The 25438-nt window shown below is 38.4% G+C and overlaps 1 protein-coding gene across 2 annotated transcripts in view; it reads right to left on the bottom strand.

The window, feature by feature from the left end:
• SPRED2 (sprouty related EVH1 domain containing 2) overlaps nt 1-25438 on the bottom strand; it is a 65793-nt gene that overhangs the window by 12750 nt on the left and 27605 nt on the right. Inside the window, exons 1-5 of one of the 2 annotated variants that reach the window (XM_072409571.1) lie at nt 24381-24442; nt 22505-22617; nt 19279-19453; nt 15707-15875; nt 12973-13037 (exon numbers count right to left, since the gene is read on the bottom strand). In XM_072409571.1, the coding sequence (XP_072265672.1) occupies nt 12973-13037; nt 15707-15875; nt 19279-19453; nt 22505-22524 (429 nt within the window). In that variant the 5' untranslated portion in view covers nt 22525-22617; nt 24381-24442. Of the gene's footprint in view, nt 1-12972; nt 13038-15706; nt 15876-19278; nt 19454-22504; nt 22618-24380; nt 24443-25438 lie in introns of those variants that run through there. The other variant, XM_072409570.1, reaches the window with a different exon arrangement.

The following is a 25438-nucleotide window of genomic DNA, read 5'->3' on the forward strand; positions in this document are numbered from 1 at the left end:
AATAAAAGTGGAACTGTGTCCTAATAAGTTAAGGATGTGTACATGTCCTCTATTTCCACATTCCATGCCTCACTTTGTGCACATGGGGGTGCTTCCTGTTTATAATTGAACCTTTCCAATTTTTGTAATTAGTTCCTTAGAGATCCTTAAATACTGAATACAGATCAGGCCTATTCTGTATTAGGAAAGGACCATGGCACACATGAGATTAGGAAACTGAGCACATCTGCTTTACAAGAATCAGACAGAAATCTAAAATATGACAAAAACAGCTGAAATGTTTTTTTGTTTTTTTTCCCCAGAAGAAAAACTCTAATGTGTAAGCACTCTAGACAGCTAATGACCCCTTGAAAAGTTTTTTTAAAAGTATTATTTCCCAGAATCCCCCTTTTTCTTTAAACATATGTTATTCAAATACACTTGAGATAGTTGATCTGTCACACATTTTCTGTCCAACTATAACACCAACAGTACAAAAACTCAAAAGACATTGCTGCAGCTCGCATGCTCCTGCCTGGTGGGGCATTTCACTAGGTACAAGGGTGGAGGTTGGGGGTCCATCTTACTTTTTAACCTCTTCGAAACTTTCTTGTCTGAGCACAATCAGATTGGCTCATTAGTTACACAGTATTTGGATCACAAGAGTACACACACGCGCGCAGATCTGGGAACCCGTCATTAAAGTTTTAATGAGGCTTAAACTGTTAATTAGGTTAACGCTTCAGCATTAGTTTGGGTAGAATAAATCTTTGATCAATTAAATAGTTTTCTAGGCAATTCCTTTTTCTGCCTACCCACAAATAGCAAGCTGTGCTTTGTCTATGCATAGAAAAACAATAAGTTCTTCCTAATTACACCCTCCCCTGCAGCACATACTCACCCATCCGTTTGCTCACATCTCACTCTATTCGGTGAGAAACCAGCCTTTAAAAGCCCCAAGTCTTGCAGCTTATACATTGCTGTAAACTCAGGAATTATACATGTTTCCTTTATTACAGAAACTGTAAGCTTAAAAAGTATCAAAGTAAATGCACATGCTGCTGGAGAGTTGGACTTTGCAGCAAACCTAATGGGATTGGCATATTGGACATTTCCTGTTTGGGGAGCAAGGAGACAAAGATCTACATGTGCTTTTATGTCTGTTAACAGCCAACTATCTTTAATTATTGGGGTCAATTTAATAGTGTAAAGGAATTTTTTTAAAAACCAGCACTGAAAGATACAGCAGTTACACAACTATGATATTTTTTTTTTTTCCCATGAGTTTGCTTAAGACTGGGACATCCTTCAAAACTATATGAAAACAAAGCTGTGGTGGTTTCTGAAAGCCATTCATCTGAGGCATTTCCCACACTGTAAGCAGAGCTGGTATTTTAAGGTCTGCCAGTGGTCACTTATAGACGGTTGAGATCACCACCCTGTATTTTCACTTGAGGCAGACCTTAAAATAGTACCCAACAGCTGATGCAACTGAAATGCTTAAAATACACTCGGTGCTACAATTTTACATCGCAGGAAATAGTTTAACTGAACAATGCCAAGTAGAACGAGATATTTTTATAAGTCTACAACAGGGCTTGTATAACAGATCTTATTGGTGTACTGGGAAATTCTCAGCAAAGCACAAACAACTTCATGTATGGAAATGTAGTATTAAGAAAAATAAACACCATGCATTGTCCAAAAATCTAAAAATCTCCTTCTCAGGAACAGTTTAGAATAAAAAAAAAAAGTGATTGGTGGTGATGGTAATACAGCCAGTTCTTCCGGCCATTTTCATTTACAGTTGCAAGAAAAGGGTTGTGAATCCAATAAAATTACAGTGACGTCTGCAGTAATGTCTCCAACATGTGGTATAATCACCAAGTATTATTGCTAAAGTCTTTTTTTTTTTTTTTTAAGAAAATGTCATTTTACCTATTTTCAAGGTACAGTGAAAGGGTTTTTTTACAGCCCCTCATTGAACCTACTATTTTATTCTTCATTGCAAAGTCTCCTTGCATCTCCCTGCAACTGCAAAACAACCCATGCAAGCTTTGCAACACAGGATTGATGATGGCACTTAGTGTCATGTGATGGTATTTGGGTTTGGCAACTGAAAATCTGTAATGTAGGAAGGAGTGATGGGGAATAGTACTATACAGTAACGGAGAATGTATATAATAGCATTCATTATGTTTTTTCCATGTGTAAAGCGGTTCAACAAAACTAGCAGGGACAATGGTGTTGTGTCTTCAGCTCTTTCAGTATGGATTTGCAACATAGAATACAAAACTACAAAAACACACTAGATAATGGTCATGAATAGCTGTGGTCATCTCAGGTAAAAAAAAGTGTGTAGAGAGGTTCTTCAACGTCTTCCAGGCAGATCACTAAATGACCAACTGGGCCTGACTGCTGTCATTTCCTTTAGCCGGGGATGGAAAAGAATGCCTCCTACTCATGCTCCCCATTATTCTCTCCATAGAGCTGGATAGCATTGTCTATACACCACTTGTTCATGCTATTGTCCCTCTTCTTTCTGAAGGTTTTACTGAAAGCCAACCTCTCTTTTCTCTTATCTAATATTAAGAAGTTAAATTTTTGATCATATCTGCAAAACCAATATTTTAGAAATTGGAAAGGTTCACCAATATTTCTCTTGAAATCCATAAGTTTGCTTAACAAACACCATCACAAAAAAATTTAATTCTTCTAACACTACTGAAATTAGAGAATGATGTACTTTTTATACTACATAACTGGACAGGACTAATAAACACAGTGGTTATAACACTGCAAGAGTGCACAGTTAGCTGAACCATTATTTGCATGCTTCCCTACATGCCACAGCAAATCTTGGAGCAAAGCCAGAGTGTGTGTAATTAAGGGGGAGACAAATACAAACACACACAGGAACATACACATAGAGACAGATGAAAATGTAATGTGTGGTGTCAGCACATGCAGTTAGCTTTTTCTAAACTTTTTAGATCCACCCCTAACTAACAACATAGCACCAACTCTTATTCAGAAATGTGGTCCCAAAATAAGAACTAGGAAGACTTTTTGTGCTTCTTAAACCATTATAACTAAAGCCTTTCAAGGGTATATTTTACAAAATAAAAGGGAACAAATGGGAGAAATTTAATTTACATACATCTTAAAAGCAAAGGGGAGGTAAGAGTCAGAAGAAAAAAAAACTGAAAGAGATAGGAGATCCAGAAAGACAGGAGAATGGACACCAAGCATAAAGTGTAAATAAAACTGCTAAATCTATTCAGAATACTATTTCCTATATTGATTGTTTTGCTCAACTACCTGGTCTGGTCAGTAATTGTTGGTCAGACATTCACAAACATGGTACGTACACGTATGATATTTTGCGCCTTCAATATTAATTTTTCTTTTCATTAGAAAGCAATTTGAATTCTGAATTGATATGATTGTTTATACTTAACTTGAACCTTCAATCAAGGACTAAAAAACTTGATAACAGTTAGAACAGAGGTAAGCAAACTCCGGCCTTTAGGCCAGATACGGCCTAGCCAGTATTTCAGTCTGGCCTAACGCCCCCTAGTTATTTATTGTTGGATCCCGCCTAATTGAATTGTTCCCGCACAGTAACCCCAATTACTATGCCTAAAGAGCAGAAGCAACGCGCAGCTACCAGTCTCCAGAAGGTTGACCTCGAATGCCGTGTCTTCAAACCCGAATGTACTGATAAATTATTCTTCGTCCAAGGCGGCAACAAAGCCCTGTGTTTAGTGTGCAATGACACCAACAGCACTTTCAAGCAGTGGAATCTCAGGAGGCATTTCCATGCCAAGTATGTGCACACGTACAGAGACTACACCGCGGATGAGCGGAAAACTGGGGCTGCTTGCTTGCAGTTGGTTGGAAAAAACCTTTCCTTGGACACCTTGTTTCTTCTAGCCTAGTGTGCCTTCTTGACCTCCTGCAATGACCTAGTAGTCCAAAAAGTTTGCCGACCCCTGAGTTAGAAGGTAGAAATCATTCCTGCCATGTGTTTAATACATATGAGAAACTCAGGCCCACATATTCGGTGTGTACACAAAGTTACTGTTCATTACAAACTAGAGTTATGCAAGCACACATCTATCTGAAGTATTCCTTTAGGTGCTGTGCTTTTTTAGGGTACAGAACCATTAAAAAAAAAAAGCTGCTATAAGATATTTAACAAAACTGAAGCAAGGCTGAAACTGGAATAAGAATTATGTCTGGTAGAGAATTTTTCCACATCCAGATGTCCCGGAGAAGTCAGTCATTTCATACAACTGGGGAGTTGAGTTGTGTACAAGCTACAGCACACTACTAAAACAATGATGCAATCCGCATATAAAGCGACATTCCAGACTTCGGTTCCTATAGCTCTTCAACTCCCTCTCTGGCCAACGCTGTATTATTATACAATGAAAAGCAGCTCTAATCTTTAGCACTGTGCTAACAGGAAGTTGTCAATCATCTTCTTGTCATGGAGCCAGCATCCAGTCTGTTCCACAGTAATTGTAAGCAGTCTGCTCACAGTGTCACCTTCACAAATGCAGAACTGCCACTCGATCCAGACCCGCCTTGTACTTTACAACTCAAACTATTATCCCTTCCTCATTTTCACAGGACTCCATATAAAAAACAAACCTATTTTACATAACATAGATTCTGCTCTTAGGCTTTATTTATGCCACATTTTGTGGATGACAATCTTTAATAATTTTAGGAGTAAAGATGAAATTACGGTAATTTCACACTGCAAAAGAAACATTCAAGTAAAAATCTAAGCAAGCTTTTTAACTTTTTAATGTAAGGGACCCCCCCACAACATTTAGTATATCTACAGCTCACTATACATTAGTGTGGTGGTCAGTAGGAAGAATGTCTCTTACATTGCTGGACAATAGCAAAAATGTCACACTTAGAGCAAGACAAAAATATCATTGGTGTTAAACTGACCTGACAGGCACAAACTCCTCATTGCTCAGGGAACCCCCAGCAACCTCTGAATGAATACTGGTTGTGAAACACTGATCCAAGCAATTGCTGCATTAAAACCGACTTTCATATTAACCAAACATCAACTTCATAGCAGTTGTTACCTATGCTAGGCAATTCACTTTTTCCCCTATTTCATCTCCGGGGGCTCATATAGTAATCAGATGTCCATTCAGCTTGGCTTTTCAGACTGGGGAATTTTCAATTTGTAGAAATTAAGTTGTCCCCTTCCCACCTAAACACTACTACAGAATTTGTTTGAGGAAATCACCTCGGGCCTTTAAAGGCATTCTATTAATATTCATTAGATCAGATACCACATGATTATATTAAAAATTCTATTTATTAAGTAACAATATTATAAAACAACCATCAATAACATCGTTACAGGTATAGATCACTTTTAGGTTGGATCTCAGGCGTAAACGAGGTCAACGCGTTTCGCGGATCAAACGTCCGCTTCCTCAGGAACAAAATCTCATTGGTTTCCCAAATTAGAACATCCAGATTGACAACAGAACCCTTCCCTCAGATGTTAACACATGCAGGTCATATCAGCGGATGGGATAGAAGAGGCTGTACAATGTAATTCTCAAGCCAGGTGTGCACTAAGGTTAGTAAGGTTCATTCATTTTTTAATCTCCCTCCTATTGCTGGTCAAAAGATCAATGTTCGTTTTGTGTGGAATCAGATCCAACCTTCCAGAGAGACTGCACCAGTTCCAGAATGTGTGCAAGAAACCCTCTCACTGTATACAGACATCTTCAGATCCTTGATGTCTTTTCTTTGAGATTACATTGAGATTTACACATGAACCCTGGCACTTAAATATGTCTTCATGTGGCATCAGACACCACTTCTAGTTGAATACTAGCTCATTCACCCGAATATGAATCTTTAGGTGCATGTGCCTAAAATGACAATGATTGTACCATCACAAGTGAAAGTTTGGTGAAAGTCACATTCACAGTTTTATAACTATGCCTCTAAAAGTAAAAATAAGTTCATGATTGCCATTTGAGGTCTAACAGCAAACATGTACCCTCCAGATACTTCAATACTGCTGCCAAATTCTGCAGAACATTATGACATCCTAACACTTTACAATATCTGGTCTACAGCCTAGAAAGAACTGAAAATAGGAACCGCATATGGTACTGCTCATTTCAAAGCAACTGTAATCTTAAGCCACCTATTACAGTTCATATAAAAAGACACTGTTATAAATCTACAGCTGTTGGGAGGCCGGAGAATAGGATCACACGCAAAAATTCTGCAGAAAACAGGATGTTTGTAAGAGTAAAGAGAAACACAAAACAATTACCATAACAAGTGGTGCCTGCGGGCCCAGGAAAATGTGGATTGCATCTGAAGAAAGAAAATGGTAAGCAGCTCTATCAGTTTAAATGGTTCCTTCCTGAAAGTCACTTTTGGGATGGGGATGTTGGGTCCTAAGACTAACCATTTTCCAAACAACAACAAAATATATATATATATTGGCTAGCTTTTGCACAATAGCGGGTCTGCTCATATTTTGCGCAAAAAAAAATATTTCTAGTAGCAGAACAGTTGTTAGGGTTTGGAACACCCAAGAACAGACATAAAAAGACACCAATTAAAAGTGACAGCACTAAAAAAATGTTGTTTTTTAATGCTTGCTTAAAGTTTTCCTTTCCATAAATTATGTGACCAGTCCGGGAAGAGTTCATCCAACGCCATCTACTCAGAGGTCTTCAATGATGTTGGTAATGTGTTAAAGCCCTGGCTTATCCATATCTCCTGTGAATATCCAAGAATTAAGACCTTCTAGTAGATGGTGCAACTTGCTTCAATGACCAGCAGGTTTTTTTTTTTTTTTTTGACCGCTGGTTCTTCTTTTTGCATCATAATAATTTCTGCTGCAAAACTTACCAAATGTTTTTTCTCATCCGCCTGTTGGATGCCACAGATGTGTGTACCCAGACTCTGGCATCAGTCAACAGTGGACGTCACTTCTGCCTTGAGAAGGATGGAAGAGGCAGCCTTCCTTACCTTATTTTTTGTGGAATCACCTAACAGTCTGTCGTATTTCTAAGGTGTTCAATGTCTAGATTTTTTACATAGAAACTGATGAGGACTGCAGCACAGGGTTTTCTTCTACATTTCTGACCAGTTTCACTTATGACTGGTGCAAGCATACTGTTATTAGAGTTCTTGCAAATATAGTGGGTTATGTTTTGACACTCCACTGGTGTATATTATTGTTTTGCTCTGTTTGTAATGCCTCAATGAGCTCTATAATAAAAAGTGCCTTTGAGGTTGAGGTTAAAATTTGTGACTTAAGCCTAAATAGGAACCAAAAAAAAATCAAGAATAAAAATGTACCAATGGCAGATAAGGTATGTACATATTTCTACAGGGCAGATGTCCTGTCCCATTTAAAATGTGTAACAAGAAGCTCTTCATTATTACCTAGCTGCGCTGTCCTACCTTTGTTTTCTTTACTGGATTATATTACGATTTTATTGTAAGTCATGTGCAGTTAACACTGTGTAAATAAAAGGGAGGCTTATGGAAAGAAATAATCCTAAAAGCACATTACATTGCTCCTTCCCGGTATCCAAACAACCAGCTAGTGCTGTGAAATGGCAATAGAAGACAGCTTTTCCTGCTTTGTATGACTGTTGATCCTGCATAATTTCCTGAACCTCCAGGAAATCCTTTTTCCACAAACTACAAATAATCTGTGTTTGGAGTATGACAATTACTCAGATAGCACATAAATTTAAAGAAAAATGTGTGTGCCATTTTTTGGAAGCACATGCATTATCTAATGCCCTTACACAAACACAGCAACAACATTAAAATGTAAATGTTCTCTACAAATTCTGAAGGGAAGCACAAGGTTTGGTCATGGACTGGTAGATGCCTTTCCACAAACAATTCTCCCATCCTGTGTAATGATATGACCCATTGCTCTTACCTGCCTGGTGGTAAAACATCAGTGCATTTTTCAGATGGGAGTATTTAGCCTGGCGTTACACTTTCTTCTTTGGAAGGACTTATTACTTTCTACTTGGATAGCCTTAATGGCCAGATTTGTACCTAAGCACTGGATTGGGTTGTCAAGTAGGGGACAAACTAAACCATTTATAAATCACCCTTACACAAGAAAGCAAGTAAAACGGTGAACCATCAGTCTGCTATCTGTGTGCATTTTGGTTACAAGCTTTTCAACATATTTGGGTAACTGATAACATCCCATTCTGCTATTATCTATGGTTAACTTGGTAAAGCAAATGATTCATTTTTACTCTAGATTAAGCCACATTAATAAACCAATCTAAACAAAAAAGGCATTGTAGTAAAACAAGACACTGTGAATGTATAGCTAATCTGCAGGGAATATTGTAGGTCTCCAAAAATACAACAGTAAAAGATTAGGGGAACACAGAATGTGGAGACTCATAATCCAGAGTCAGATACAATACTCAAAAATAAGGCACCCTATTTATTTTATCATATCATTAGGATGAAGAAGCCATGCTATGCCAAGTGTATACAAGCAGCACTGCATCACAACAAGTGACACACGACACAGAACAGAAATGTCAAGGATTGGAAACTACAACCATTCACATTTTTAAAGGTTCTTGTACATTTGCCCAGCAGTCTAAGCTGTGTTTACCCCATAAATTGTAGGGAGTTTTCCCATCATGCTGACCATGGTATGTGGTCAACTATGCAAACAATACTTCATGAATTAAAAAAAGGACAAAAAAAAAAAAAAGCACTATGGTAAAATCTATTCCCACACTGATAAATGTGCCTCTTATTATCCGTTTGCAATTTGTGCATAATACACAGGAATTTCACAACTGGGTTATGCATTACAGATAAGATAAAACTAGGGAGACTTATTTTACTGAAGACCTAGTGCGTGACATAGAACAAATCCTAGTTTGAAAGAAAAAAAAAAATGAAAGAAAGAAAAAAGCCTGCTCTGCCCAATTGCAAGTTTACTTTTTACAGTGTTTGCATAAGGGAACACTGCCCTATTCATTGAGCCCTGTGCTTCAAAGACTCCGGAGACACAGAACAGTGAGCTGCTTCATGGGCTTCAGCACAGAAAGACAATAGGGTTGAATCTTCACAAATCCAGGAACAAGACTGGAGATGTGAAGGACTTTCTGAGGATTTAGACATGGATTTTTTTTTTTTAACACAAAATCTATGAGGCAAAAGCAAGAAAGCTGCATTGCTAGGCTGGTAACCTAACGAATGTACGTGCACACGGGGTGTGTATATGATATGGAGATATGGTATGTTTGTGTGTACACACGCATACAAACTGCTGAAGGCGAAAACCATGAAGTTGCACGCATTCACAATGAGCAGACCATAGAACCGTTTATGTACATTTTATTTGGTAGGTTAAGCTGCCAAGCTGGGAGTGGCAGAACACTTGGTTACACTGGCTTGTATCACAGTTTAGAGAGATGGAAAGTGCAAAGCAATCTAATTCATAGAAGGCCTGTGCTCCCTCCCCTATCTTGTTCCATAAATCACTCTGGCAGGTAGCTGGGAAGCAGCTGCTAATGATAGCTTTACTCTGGAGCAGAGGAAGTCACCTTTTAACCCAGCCTGCTGTTGTTTGTCTTTTAAAACTGGGACAAAAGAACAGATGGGAATGGAATACCAACTGTTGAAAGGATCTGGTCAGCAATCCTGAAAAGACCCTCTAACGCACACCTCTCCAATGACCGAGCTTCGCCTTACAGTCTGCAGGCGGCACAATGAGCAGCTAACATAAGCAGGCTGGTTCCCTAATGAATTATTGGTTAGCTATACAGTTGTCTCTCACTATCGCAAACCTTTCAAGTGCACTTGATATTCCTGCAGAGGAAGAGAGGGTGTTACATGTGAAAAGGGAAGCAGATGACTCACCGATTCAACACCACGGACAATACGCTCCTCCCTTGTATTGCCTTGACCTTGGTTGATCTGACCACTAAGATCATGTTCCCTTTAGTTTTTCAATGATTCATCCACTGCAGTGGAGTGGAATGTAATGCTGCCTTAAGGGCAGAAGCATGTTTCTTTTTTTTTTTTTATTACTAAGCTCTCAGATGAGTAAAAATGATTTTACTCTGACCTGACGTATCACAGCTAAAGTTGCAGTACGGCTGCCAAGTGAACTGTAATAATGCTGTGAAAATACACAAGATGTTTTGTAATCCAGCACCCTAGAAGAGCAACGTGTGTTTAAGCTGGGCAGAAACAAAAGTTCACCATTACATTACAGCCCACTCAAATCTTCTATAATAAGCTCTCTGAAAGCATCGGGTGCATGCCACAGGAGAGGAGCATAATCACTCCGGGCAGCCATTAACAGGACATAGACAAAGAAAGAAACTTCTAGTTTACAAATTAAAGAAAAACTTCACACTCTTTTTTTTTTTTTTAATTGTGCATTCAGCTTATACAGGTTAGAACCCTTTACATATTTTACTACTGTATATGCCCCTAACAGGCACCAATGAGGATACTATTTACCTTAGCAAATGGCTAAGGTGTCCCCATAAATGTATTTATTAGTTTAATATTTTGCTTGGATCAAAAACAGTTTTAATCTCTCTAAAAGAATGCTGTAGCAGAAAAACTAAAACCCAAGGTGCCAGCACATACCTTACCAAGCACCACAGGATGCAAAAAAAATTTCCTGAAACCTGGAAAATAAGGATGGGTCCTTTCACAAAAATAATACAAAACCTAATTTGCAGTGTGGCTCAACCAAATCAACTTGCAGTGTTGCTTTGTATTTAGATACAAGGTACTTTTAGGGTATATTAACCTGCATTCTGGCATTTAGGCTAACTGAAATAAGAACCTTGCTGCCTGGGAGAGCTGCTCTCTTATTGCCCTTATCACCCTGAATGTGAGGGAAAGTCCAAAAGATTTTCAACTGGGACACCTGTTCCTGCTTCTCAGAAGCAGGTTTTTCAGTCAAGAACCAGTCACTAATATTGCATAAAAAATGATTTTTAATCTTAAATTGATTATGAATAATAATCTTGTAATTAACCTAGGAGCTTAGGCACCTGTTTAATGTCATTATTATTATTATTATTATTACACAGTATTTATATAGCGCCAATATATTACGCAGCCCATTACATAGTAATGTCACTAACTGTCCCTCTAAGCGGCTCACAATCTAATGTCCCTACCATAGTTATATGTCTTTAATACAGTCTTAGGACAATTTGGGGGGCAAGCCAATTAACCTAACTGCATGTTTTTAGAATAAGGGAGGAAACCAGAGTACCTGGAGGATATCCACACAAACATGGATAGATAGTGTCCTGGCCAAGAATCAAACCTGGGAACAAGCGTTGCAAAGGCCAGAGTGCTAACCTCTAAGCCATGCGTGCCTAGACCACCAAGTAAAGAAGCCTCAGGCACAAGATGTATGCTGCATGTTATGACTTTAAGAAACGTTTGTGAGGAGGTCCTCTGCCATCACTTCCCGATATGCAATGCATGGTAGCACTCCAAAAGTTGTTCAGGCATGAAGATGCAGCTAGGATTGTGACCCAGTGCCCATGTCTCAAGAAAGAACACAAAGACAAGTAGGAGTTCAATTTTTACATGAATATGCATATTTAACAAATCAAACACAAAAGGCAGTGTTGGTTCAAAGCAATAGTACAAAAATAGATATAAAAAGTTGGGAGCTGGGGTGGCAAAGAATTTTAAATATGCAGCATCCAAAAATCATAAACTGCATTCTGCTCTGTCTAAATATCAAAAAAAAGTTCCAAGAAGACATTTTACCCTATCAATAATTCTAAAACTCACTGTAAAAAAACAATAAAAGTGATGCATACAATATTTCAACCTAGACTACATGTGAAAACTTTGTTTTAACTGGCCTTTACAAGCAAAAATCCCTCTTGGTTGCCAAGTCATATAATAATTGGGAAATCACCAAGGAACAATGTGGCCAACACAAGGTTTTGCATATAGCGACCGAACAGTTATTCACTTTTACGATCCAGGAAATATGACATTTGTAATCCAATGTTTGCTTCTAGCTAATGTAATTCTGATTGCAATTTCTATAAATGAAGACCTACCAAAAACTAAAACTTGACTAACTTACACAATTTATTAAACCTACATGTGCAATTAAGATTATGTCACCACATGTCACAGGTAGTTTTGTTTTCAGCAAATCAAAAATCTTTCACATTTGCAAAAATAAAACCATGAGCAGCCAACTATTAAATGCACCCTGTCTATTCAGCCACCCCTAAACCCAATTAGACCCACTTTTACAGCTCTCCTATGCTGTGTCTTCATACATCACAATTACTGTAAAATACAGGGTGTTTCTGTGAATAGGGGAGCATTTGGCCATTTTCTGTGATGCACAACTGGGGATAAGTTGCTAACTGCTTAAGTCTTATCACTCACTGGACAGGGGGCTTGAAAGCATCCCTCCCTGTAAGCTCCAACAATGAAGGCGAGTATAAAGGCCAATTCAGAGGGGCAACTCATCCACAATTACACGGCAGTTACAGGGCTGCAAAACGTCTGCCAGCTACTCATAAATCACTAATCAAATGCCCTCTAAACATAGGAGAGGTGGTTGATGAGTGGATGACAGGCATTTAGCTGCCCTGTACCAGGCCTATAACTGCACCCATTCATCTGAATTAGTTCTAACTAGGTTGGAGGCTTTAATACACCTTGCCACTATGAAACAAACATTGAAACTTTAAGGATGGAGGCTTCTTGCCTTAGGTCAGATTTATACTTAAAAAAGAAGAGCCAACAGACCGATCAACCCAGATTTACAAGTTTCAGAAAGACATGCCATACAATGCAGAAATCAATGTCATGTTATTCTTTGTACAATATTTGTATTTGCAGTTGAAAACCTGTAAAGCATTCCATTGTTAGTTTGTTAGAATATTTTGAGCATTGCTTAGTACTTACTGCAAAAACATCATCGTCCCCGAGCTCAGCCTCATTATGAATTGTGGAAGAAGATGTGGTGGATCCTTAAAAGAGAAAAAACATCACTGTTAGTCACTCACTCACATGCATTTTCTCTACATGACATATTCATTTAAAAAATAAAACCTTAAAAGGATGAAAACTACATTAATACATGAGTACAAAAAAACACCAGAACCTCCATTTTTAGCAATCCAGTTCTGGTAAAGTCAAATTGTCTGATGCCAACAAATAAACCATGGATGGTTAAAGTAATGCTTTATTGTTTAGCATCTATTTCTGTTGTATATATTTCATATATTGATTATAACAACTAATAGAGATCATTGTCAATGAACGTTCTCTTGTCTTATTTTTAAAAGGTGAACACAGCTGAACCTACTTTGATTTGCAGAATAGAAAGAAAGGCAAGCATGTATTACAAGGACAAGGCGGAGAGGTTAAGGCGTGTTTTCGCTACAAGGACAAAGAATTTAATCACCTTTAGGTGGATGCCCAGGAAATAGCTAAAAGACACAGTAAAATCCATACTGTATTATTCACATTTTTACCTGCCAGAAGGATGCAATTTTTCCTCTGCAAATTCGGAGAACAAATTTACTGCTTCCAGGGAATCACTGGACAGAAGTCATAATACGGATTCATTATACAGTAGGAAGAGTGGAAGCAAAAAAGAGGATGAAGAATGTTTTATTAAAAGTGTCACTAGTTCCTCACTGCAAAATGTGACTGAAGTGTGAATCTCAAGTAAATGTTTAAAGCAAACCTGAACTCTGCATGGCTATGTATCTTACAGCAAATAACAGCAGCCCTTTGAACCTGCACATCTTTTCCTGTATAATAATGAAGACTGTCAATCTATTCTCATTCAGATTTTTGCAGCTGACAGAAACAGCAAAAATTAGATGGTAATAATATACCTTCTTCTTTTTTTTTTAATAAATACTTCCTCTTCCCACTTTCTTTTTTGAATAAAAAAAAATCTGCAAAGAAGCATGAAGAGCAGGCAACCTCCAGTTTTGAATGGGCAAAGTTCCTATGCTTTGTTTTAGAACTTGCCTGCCACTACCCTCCCATACATTGCTACAGACTGGCTTACTGGTCAGTGGTAACATGAAGGGGTAGACAAGAAATGACTCTACCAGGAATGTTGCCCGATCAGAATAGCTAGCATTTAGAGAGTGGTTCCATACCACAACGTATTCACTAATTATAAATTTTAGCAACTTTCAGGCAGTTCAGGGGATGGATCCACTTTTAGAAGAATAACCAGTGAATGTACACATAACCTGTGCTTACAGGTTTGCCTGGATTTAAAATGTAAAATGTAAATGTTTTGGATGTAAAAGGCAAAAGCAAAAGAACTAAGGCGGGGAGAGCTTGCTGCTAGAGGTGAAGGGTAGCATGAAGTTTTAGAGCACCTCAGGTTTTGCCAAAAAAACAAAAACCTAACCTATTAGATTCTGATGGACCGCTTCTAATACCCTGCACCCCAGAACCAGCTAGATTTGTTGAAAAGACACCCTGTCCATATATAGCTGCAAAAACAGCAAAGAAGTGTATGGTAAACATAACACTAGGAAGAATTAAAGGAAGAAAACACAGAAAAGTCTAAGTAGCTGCCTAAATGTTACACTCTGAAAGCTCTGAAGTTTTTCCCCTTTGGGCAAATTGCTGCAGTGAAAGCAAAGATAAGATATGAATACATGTTTTTAGTACATTATTGAAAGGAAAAAAAATTGTGTAACTAGGTTTTCCTGGGCGCCCCGCCAGTCTCCAGCTGAACAAGCCCTACCTTTCTTTCAGGTAGACAACATGCTTCAGAGCAGAAATCTGATATGCTAGGAGCTTGAGCAGCGCTAACATTTAACCATTTCCATTTTTGGATTTATTTTTGTGAACACAACCTACAGGTCAGTGTTTCAAGACAAAGTATTCTAGTACCACAGGTGTACCTTAAGAACACAGGACTTTTGGAAAGTGAAAATTGGGGATCACCATGACATAGCATACAATAAATCCTTTAAAGGGCTAATTTTTAGGGCTAGTTCACACTTGGTATTTTATTGCTTATAATTCCCCATGACCTTGCCGACATGTCTTGATGTTGCAAATTACGTAGAATAGTTCCTGGTTTGTTATGTTATCTTAGTAGTATTGTTTGTTTTATTTTGGTGTCAAAATTTATATTGGGCAAATGTCTTAAGCTGCCAATTGTGGAATTGGGAAAGGGGTCAGCCATTCTCCATGTCAATTGCACAGCACCTAGGAAAAGTGATGCAGGGACATAGCTGTGAAGGGGTGAATGGGCTACTTTAGTATGTGTAAGACTTTACAAAATATTACATACAGTGTCTTGAGTGAGCCAATCTGTCTAGTTGAGGGTATGCGTTTTACATTTTAAATCTCAACAATTTCGGATGACTTGGGTAGAAAGCAAACTTTCTGGCACAGAGATTACTTGGCACCTGTAAAAAATACTGCTCAACCTTTACCTTGAGGATTTGAGCTTACTGTACCCTTTCCTCATAAATATAAGCATCCTAGGACAAATTAGAAAAGTCTTTTTCTTTGCCTGCCAACATTCATTAAGCTTCTGGGTTTTTCCTGATATCACCAGCATAAAAAAGGGAATTGAGGAATGTGAAGGATCACACAAGTTCCACACCCCAAGGCAAAGAATAGTTGGAATGCGGGTCTTAGGTTTCACTACCTTCTGTGAGGTCTTCAATTGCTTTACGTACTCCTCTGTCGAAGGCTCGTGCATCAGCAGGACTCTGAAAGGTGAGGCCAAACCTTCTTTCATCAACTGACCAGTGATGGAACGTCGGAGTTGCCTTCTGATACACCAAATCCTTCTTCAAATAGCATTCTAATAACACCTTGGTTGGTGAAAAAAAAGTACATGTACATCAGGAAATTACCAGTCCTTTTATTTTACAACAATATTATGAATAATGGCTCACAATATTTGTGTCTTGCAATCAAAGTATAGAGAACACAAAAAAAAGTTATGCAAAAAACAAATGTCCCATAAAGGCTCAGTGCAGAAGTTACCCTTCAGTTACAGGTGGATTCTCTTATACAACAAGGACATCTCCCTGTTGCAGTTCCTGCTTCTGTAACCATCACCTCAGGATATTCTCACTTCTTTTCCCATTAAATGAATGCACACAGGAATGCAATTGTATTATCAGAATGCAACACTAACCGTGCAGCAAGCCACTAGGCATGAAGCTGCAACAGGGGACTAAGCCATGGCAGAAATTTATGAACACAGCAAATAATTGCACGGGAACCAGGAACCGATCATCTCCGAATCAGTCAGAATCTCGGGAGTCAGAGTCCAAAAAGTAAATGCTGATTCTAGATGATATCTAAACAAAAATGGTGCTCCCCTTCTGGAAATAAGCAGAATAAAGAATTGTCTGGAGAAGTAGACAAAACTGTGATCTCTTTGAGAGGTAAAAATAAATACCTGTAGATGTTACAAATTTTATATTTCTGCTTATAAAATGAATTATTTTAAATAGATACTGTTGCTTTTCCCATTCAGGGCTCATTATTAGTGTTTGCAGATAACCTACCCCTCCCTACAGGTAATAGGCAGCAACAGAACATTTTTTCGTTAGCTTTTATTATAAAATAGTGCTGGAATCAAGTGAGTTTATAAAGATGACATTAGTCTGCTGCAGACAAGGGAATTTACAAAGTCACCACTATCCCAGTAATCAGACCGCAACATTGTAATTATCTAACAAATCACAAGGAAAAATCTGCAGCAGGTATGGGATGATCTGTGCCAGGTAATTGCAAACAAAGCCAAGACTGCCATGGCATCAGAAGCCAGCACCTCAATTCAGAAGGAGGAGGATGACCCTAGATAATAATGCCTGAACAAAGATGGTGCTGAATGTCTCAATACAAAACAGCAGAATAAGGCAACGTACACCACCTTACTGCAGAAACATGCTTGTTACCACAATGCATAGCAACACGCCATGGTGCAATGCATTGATAATCAATCAGAAAGCCAACTGCCCTAATGCATCTCCTTAGCACATTTACATGTCAAAAATACTGAATGCATCTTTTTAAATGTGTTTTGGTGCATTCAGTATCCCATTCAAATCAAGAGGCTGCCTTAACAGTTGTTAACATGCAGGCACTAAGCAAGCACAATACTTAGCGTGTATGCACGTACAGAATACTCTGCACAGAAAAAAAATATTCACCCTCCCCGTAAAAGTTTTACACAAAGCTGTCCTCAGGTGAGTTATGTGGGTGTTGAATATAGTGCAAGCATGCAAGGTAAGTGGCCTAAATCCTCAGAACAGGTAAACAGGATTCTACCTCTAGCGCGTTCCACTCTACTGCACGCCACACCCCACTATAGCCATAATGATCTGCAATTTATATAAGCCAATTTGTATTTAAGCTTTAATTAAGCCTTTGAAAAATACGTATGTACATGAACTTTCATAGCTTAGTACGCAGCAAAATAAAAAAAGGAAAAGTGTAGGAGACACCCCTTGCCACGGGCAAGAAAAAATACCTGCTTAAGCTATAGGTAAGGTTACTAAATAAAGGAAATTATAGTTGGGTGTGTGTGTGTGTGGAGCTAAATTCACTCAGCCTTAGGGGTTAAACGACAGCCCACACCTTGGGTGTGTAGAATATTTTGATCACTGGAAGACACATGCTTAATCCTCCTGCCACAAACTACATTAGCTCACCGACTTTATCAAGCTTCACCTAAAATATTTTTCAGCCTTTATCAATTTGTAAAACCTGATCCCACTGAGCATGTGCCAGTGATCCCACTGTTACTACATTAGGTTTCCAATGGAAACTATAGGGACATGCACAATTATTGCCACCGCCAGGAACCCTGCCCTGAAAACACTTTTGTTTGAATGTTGGGTTTGCATTACACTAACCTTAAACAATTGTCACCAATATCAACAACAATTTTGTGGACTGTTAGATCCCAAGTTATACCCGGAACAGGCACATATTGGCAGACAAAAATGACATAGGAAAACAGCAACATAAATCCTCCTAGATTGTAAGCTCTTCGGGGCAGAGTCCTCTCCTCATCCTGTGACAATGTCTGAATCTAATCTACAGCGCTGGGTGATATGCTGCCGCTATATACATTCTGTGTAATAATAAAAATAATAAATGATAACATTCTATTTTTTAATATTTAAGCTTTCAGCACATAGTTTTATCGCTTAATTTAATATTCGCACTGGATGACATCTCATGCAGCTGTTGCAGTGAACCTCCAACTAAACTGTCACTGAGAGATAAATCACTGCAAGGTTTACTTTCTGGGAAAGTCCACTTCTGTTTTAGCTAAATGGACTTTTCCCAGTGCAGATTTGGTATAATTCCATCTTGGTAAAGTCATCTTCCCAATGTTTCAGTGTAATAAATTCTTTTTGCTGTTCGCAGCACACAATGGGGGTCAGTAAATACAAATTTACTCAAAAAGTCACACAGCAAAGAATCATTAAAATGCAATTGGCCATCAAGCTTCATATTAATATAGAAATCCTGTCAAAGACGGCCTTTTCATATGGTCTTGCAAAAGCAAAGTTCCTACCGGTAGCAATAAATATAAAAAGATAACAAACTTCAATGACTGTCATGTACTTTGAGTGAAGCAATAAGTCTAATGTCACTGAAGAATAACCCTAATCTACTTAAAACAAGAATGGTTTATTTATTAAAAGCAAATTAATGTTTAGCACCTTACAGGACCCTACTGTGTTTCTGAACAATTAGGTTGACCCACCTTACCAAAACCTGGTCTCCTTGCAGCGTTGGGTCATTTTATAAACCCTATACCATAATGGTCATTTCAATACACTGCACGGATGATGGCCAACTAAACCGATATAACTGTAAACTGTTTACAACATGCAAGTTGCATAGTAGCATCTTAGGTGTTATATATATATATAAAATATATATATACATACATACTTGGGCAAACTAGGTAAAAGGGACCCTTTTACTATTTTGAGAAACTTGAGAATAGCGTGCAGCTTACAAATTCTTAGCCAGGCTCCTTTTCTATTATGCCCTTGTTTAAAACACAAAAATGGCTTTCTTGGCATTTTAGACAAAATAACACGACCAATGTTACCAGACTATGCAGCCTGTAATGTATGGCAGATTGGCAGAGTGACCATGCACTGGCAAACAGGAAAAACAGCAACACAGGAAATGCATAACAACTGAGGGTTAAAGAAAAAAAATATTTTTTTTTTTTACCAGCTTATCTTTTATTCGTTCTCCATGAATAAGAAAGTCACTTCTTCCGCCGCCCTCCAGGTAAACTTTAGAGACTCCAACCCGACTGATTCCGCCGCCTTCATGTGGTAACCATCCCCCACTGGAGTCATCTCTGCTCATAACCACAGCCTTCACACGCACTATGTAGTTGTCACTGGGGTAGAACGCATGCAAAAGTAGGAGAAAGGAAAAATGAGAACATGTAATAAAGAACAGCAATACTAAAAATGTATTGATAAGACCTTTATTATGACATTGCATGTCTAAAATCACAAGTTATAAAGCTTTGGGTGTAGGAGTTATAGTCTAAATAGTCCATTGCCAAGCTAAGAAGAGTTGTAGTTTACAAACACAGAAAAGCATTTTTTTTTTCACTTTTTAATCATTTTTATGGACCCGAGTGAATTTTCAAGCACAGCCCCTCTTCCCCTTCATGCACAGCAGTCTTCTATTCTGCTGGGAGTATCTACCCTGTGCTGGCCCAGCTCTCCCACCTTTCTACACAACTTTTAATCCAGCAGCCAGGAGGAATAAAAAATCATTTTTAGGTCACCAACGTCAGCTTTGAGCCGGCTGCTGGAGCTGTTGACATCACATCCAAGATGGCAGCACCCACAAGCAGACTTAAAGCTATTCCATGTTAGCAGAAAGTAGACTTTAGCAGATCAATAACATGCCTAAAATATAAGAAATGCACAGACAATCATATGGATTTGCCATCCAAAACTTTTCTGGCACAAAAGCAGACTGATTGATGAAACAAAATCTTTTTGAAATGCTCATAGCACAACTGTCTGACCTGAATGGTCAACATGAAGTCTGTGAAGTTTGGACTGGTAACCTATTTATTGGCTGTATACAACACATCATTATCATACTCCCATCCAAAAAGTTACCATATGACAACAAAAGTGCATTATAGAGACGTTTCATTAGTTTTATGACAATATTTGGCTCAGTTGACAGCACTCAGGCTCAAAGTCAAAATACTCAGGATAAAAAGATCACGGCCAGATACATTTGGTTCTAGGCTGATTAGACATATTCTGTGGATACTTCCATTGCCTCCTCCCGCCAGTCCATCGATAAGGAAATCCTAGGCTTAGGATAAGCATGCCTTGGGCAATACAGGTTTACTTTATTATATATACACACATCACAAAAGTTAATGCATCCATTCTATCCTCCAATATCTATACAAAGCTTTACAATTCCAGCAGGATTCTGATTTTATATTTCATTGAATTTTACATATTTCTACACTGAGTAATGGTTTTGCAATATATTGTATTATTTTTCCCCAAGCATGTTTATGCATTATCGTTTTAATGGAAAAAAAAATATACATTTTGAACTTTAAACGTAAAAAGGTAGACCTAAGCTGGGCATTTCAAGGAAGGAAAATGGTAGTTCTGATCCAGCAATAGCTGTATATAGAATGTACAACGTTCTCCCCAGCCCCTTTTAGCTTGGCACACCTCACGGCACTTTTCTGTGACCGTCCGGCTGTTTTTGGGTGGTTACTGAAAAGTTGGGTGACAATACCCACCCTGCCACCCGCCTGCAATTTCCTCCCACCCGCCTTTAAAAATATTCTGGGTTAAACACAGTGTATTGTTTAGAAATATACAGCAAACACTATTTTTTTCCCAATTACTTCCTAAATACAGTGTATCCTGTGTGAATATTGGGTATGTGGGTGCTTGGAAAAATATCAAGCAAACATATTTTATTTTACTTTAGATGAAGCTGACCCTGGGAACCAGACAATGGTTAGTGGAGGAGGCACAACAGCTGCTTTCTGAAGATGAGATTGGTGAACTGGAAATCCCCAATTAAATTCTGCTCCCCAACTAATGTCATTGGAGATCCCAGCCGTTGGCTAAACCAAATGTACAAGCATACAAATGTCCATGCATACAATGCATAAATGTAACACTTGTGTTTATTATTATTTTATTGAACTTTCCCTTGACAATGCCTTATCTTTTCTTCTAAAGGCTGCTACCAAATGGCTTTGTCGTCTATTTTTTTTTTAATTAAAAATGTATTTTTAAAATTTACCATTGCTGCATATTCTAAAATGTTGGGAAATTACTCCTAAGCGTTATGTTTGTTCGTTGTCTTCTTGTTTAATTCGTCCTAATTGCTTATAGTTACCCTTTTCAAGAACACGCAGGCCTAAAGGTGGAGGGGTCAATGTTCTCTGTACAACGCTGCAGAATAGGTTGTGACCGTGTAAATGATTAAACATACATACAGTTATGTGAGATTACACAGGATATAAGTTACCTGAGCAGAATAGGTCATATATTAGAACATGCTCTTAGCTGCTGGATGAGAAGTTTTCCTATGCTTAGCTTTTATCTCTATAAGGTTTATGCTTTATAAAATGTATTCAATATGTGTCCCTATAAAGTAAAGTATTAACGTTTAATTCTAATTGCAATTATTTGCTGTCCCTTTCATAGCATGTACACACAGCTCAGTACCTACGTTGAGTTTTCGTTCTCATAAAATAACACTGCTCACTGAATTGTTTAATAGCAGCTGCCAGACAACATTGCTGATGGTGCTTTCACAAATGTCACCATCCTGACGGTGCTAAGGATCTACACAAAACTAAAGCTATATAAGCAAGGGTAATATCTGTGTGCTACAAATTATAAAAAGAAGATGGAAGGCTATGAGAAGTACATTTACAGCTCCCACTTGACAAAAGACACAAAAAAGGTGGAAAATTCATCAGTCATCTGTTCTTATTCTACTCAGCAACTTTCTGTAAACAAATACAAAAAGGACAGCAAATTGTAAGCCATGGCAGATTATGAAATTCACACGTGGCCAAGTTGTTGCCAAGATTGAGGATTTTTGCATGAGAAAGTTCTGTGTCCCTCCTTCAACCCAGGTGTGTCTGTTCTGGGTGGCAGGCCTTTGTTATTCTTAGGAGTGCATGTACAAAAATAATCAATTGAAAAGTAAAACATTTCTCATATATGCATTTTACCTGTGTAACTTAGCTTAATGAAAATAGCCAAAACAATATATTTTACAAGAGTGCAAAATCTCTTAATGCTTAATAAAAATATATGCTCTTGGATTAGACCAGAGTCGTTCTTTAAATCTAGGAGCCAGGATGAATAAAACCTAAAAGGCTGTTTAAAATAAAAGTGCTACTAAATGTTATTCACAGCTTTTTACATACATGTGCTTCCACCAATGCATGAATCAAGAGATTTGCTTTGTATATGTAGCTTTCCCTGCAGCCTGGTGCTGTGTATTTGTGGCCATTTGCCTCCTGATTGTGGCATTCAGTTCCTACATAAGAGAGCAAATGTTACAAACCAAACACTGAACAAGGCAAAGCACATGGATGCATGCAGCAGTGTCTTGGTTAAACAAACTGTCTAGAAGGATTAGGTAAACAAAAAAGTTTTCTTGCCAGAGAAGAAAGGGCAGACATGTACAGACAACGGGAAAGACTCTTTGGCATTCGTTCCTTTTCTTTAAGCACAAATGTTTACTACCTGAAAGAAACGAGGATGCGGGACAAAAGGTCAGGAAATATCTGAATGGCACGGCTGATTGTTGCATGCAATTGCACCAAGCCAACTACCCCTAAATTCTACTCCATGACAGGGTGAATGCACAGACAACATTGGCATCACACCTGGCGTGCAATTTGGCAAATTTAAATGGGATTGAAGATGAACTCTGGGAAAACTGGTAAGGCAATTCTCAGGTCGATGGTGAGGTTCCGGATTATTGCTTCCTTGTGCCTATGATCCGATTTCTCTGGCGAGTCGCTACACAGTATAGCATCTCCCCCACGGCAGCCCAGACACAATAAATAAAAGTTAGAAGTTCAGTAATGCCCACTGTAAAATGTGCAAAGATGGAATCGAGTGGCATGGGCACCCAAAAGGCTTGCAAGATGCCAGCTGCCGGACGCAGCACAATAACCACTGATTCCGTGGGATAATATAGCCTAAAAGTCAGTCAGTGTTCTCCCCAGCACCTTTTAACAGGGCGTACCACCCGGCATTTTTCAGCAACCACCTGGCTGTTTTTGGGTGGTTACTGAGGAGTTGGGTCACAATACAGGGGCTGCCACCCACCTACAATTTCTTCCCACCCAGCTTAAAATAATTTCTGGGTTGAGCACTGTACTTGCTTTTATTGCTGAAGCTCCAACACATGACATAGTACTGTACAAGAAATATAGGCTGTAGGGGCTGACAAATTGGAATATATACCAAGTACAAACTAAACAAAGAAGAGGACCTTGCCCACATGAGCTTACAATCCAATATACTAGTATGGAAGCAGTGTTACTTGCCAAAAGATTTGTTTTTCTGTCTAATCAGTCCTGACATTTACATAGTCTTGGTACACAGGAGAGTCACTCTGGTGACCTGACTTACCTGAAGTGTGGTTAAAGAACATAGCTAGGTCACCTACCCACCCACAACCTTTAAATGGACAGTGAAAAAGCAGGCAAGGGCTAATAAGGCAATACTTCTCCTTTTCCCTCCTATTAACAAATTCCTTGATGGCTAAACTGGCTCCTAGTGCTGGTTCTTTCTCTTTGCATATGTACATATAAATTTTGACTGGGTAATACAAAATTAGCTCATCTCCTACGGCAGCCATGTAAGCAGACAACTAAATTTACAGTTGAAATGCAAATATACAAGCTGCCAAAACAATTCTGCTCATTCAGTTCTCCAACCATCCTTTTCAAACAGAACCTGCAGGCTCTGACCCCTCTTTTCTCTGCTACAGTTAAAGCACCAAGGACTTCTATGGCCTGTAACTGGCTAGTGAAGGAACAGGAACATAATGATTGGATCCCGCCTGTGCTCTCTCCTTAGAATTAGTTCCTTGTGCACTGAGCAACATGCTCAAACCTGATTGGTTTACAGCACTAGCCCTTCAACTCTAAGCCTAAATAATGTTGTAAAGGAAAATTAAACAAGATAAACTAAATAATGCCCTTTTCTACAGAATCTAATTATCGGTATTCATGCTTGTCGTCACTAAAACCTAACTGCTATGAAAAGCTAAGCAGGAGACATAACCTTCTTTCCACATATCTATGACTGTTGGAGGCGCAGGTATTTATAAATTCCTTTCATCAGATAAAGAGTTCTTTCCTGAAATGACACAGACGTTGTGTTTTTAGTTTAAATGAAAATACAGCCTAGTAGAACTCTCAAACCTATCGGTATGTTTTTGGGTTGTGGTAGGAAACTGGTGGTGCCTAGAGGAAAGCCATGCAAACGCGAGAAAAAGAAACTTCACATTCATCTCCAGAAATCTACCACAGATCTGCAAATTCAACCGCTAAGCCACCCTGCCACAAAAACAAACAACACGTATATAATGCAAATGTGCTTTTATGTGTACATATGGCTAATAAAATCTGCTCAACATTCGAAATACAACAAAAAAAGATGTAAAACAATATCTACAAGATGACATGTTTTCTATATTTCTGTTCTCCTGGGTAAGAGAGTTATGCAGTAAACTATTTGGGGGTCATGCTAGGGCCTCAGCTGGAACACAAAGACAGATAGAATTTCACAAGCTATCAATCGAAAAAAACAAAATTATTTTCTAAAGAAAATCGGCAAAAGTATTTTTATGGCCACCATAGCATTCAGGTTTTTGCTTGCAGGTAGCATGGGATAGCTTGTTACAGAATTATATCAATAAATTTAAAGGATTAAAGGGATTAGACAGATGGCAAAGTTTTAAAAACTGAATACAAAAGTTAGAAGTACTACTCAGATATACTTCACACCAATAAAGAGTGCTTCGTGTGGCTATGGAATACGTTTAGCACACAACTTCGAGCCACACAGGGGCTCTTAATGGAAAGTGACTGTAAGAAGTGTGCTCACACTACAAGAATGAAAAGGGAGAGACAGTTGGACAACATATGATGCAGCTGTTTGTGAACACCCAAATACATGAGAAGTAAATCACCGCAAGGTTAAAAGTTGGGAAAACCAAAAATTTTGTTGAAGCAAAACTGATTTTTTTTTCCCCAGTATAAATGAGGCACACTTTCATTCTCAAATAATCATTCTCATCACATGCTAATGAAACTTCTAGGGAGTTTATAGCTCATAAA

The sequence above is a fragment of the Pyxicephalus adspersus genome, chromosome 4 (assembly GCF_032062135.1).
Source record: "Pyxicephalus adspersus chromosome 4, UCB_Pads_2.0, whole genome shotgun sequence".
Classification (NCBI taxonomy): domain Eukaryota; kingdom Metazoa; phylum Chordata; class Amphibia; order Anura; family Pyxicephalidae; genus Pyxicephalus; species Pyxicephalus adspersus.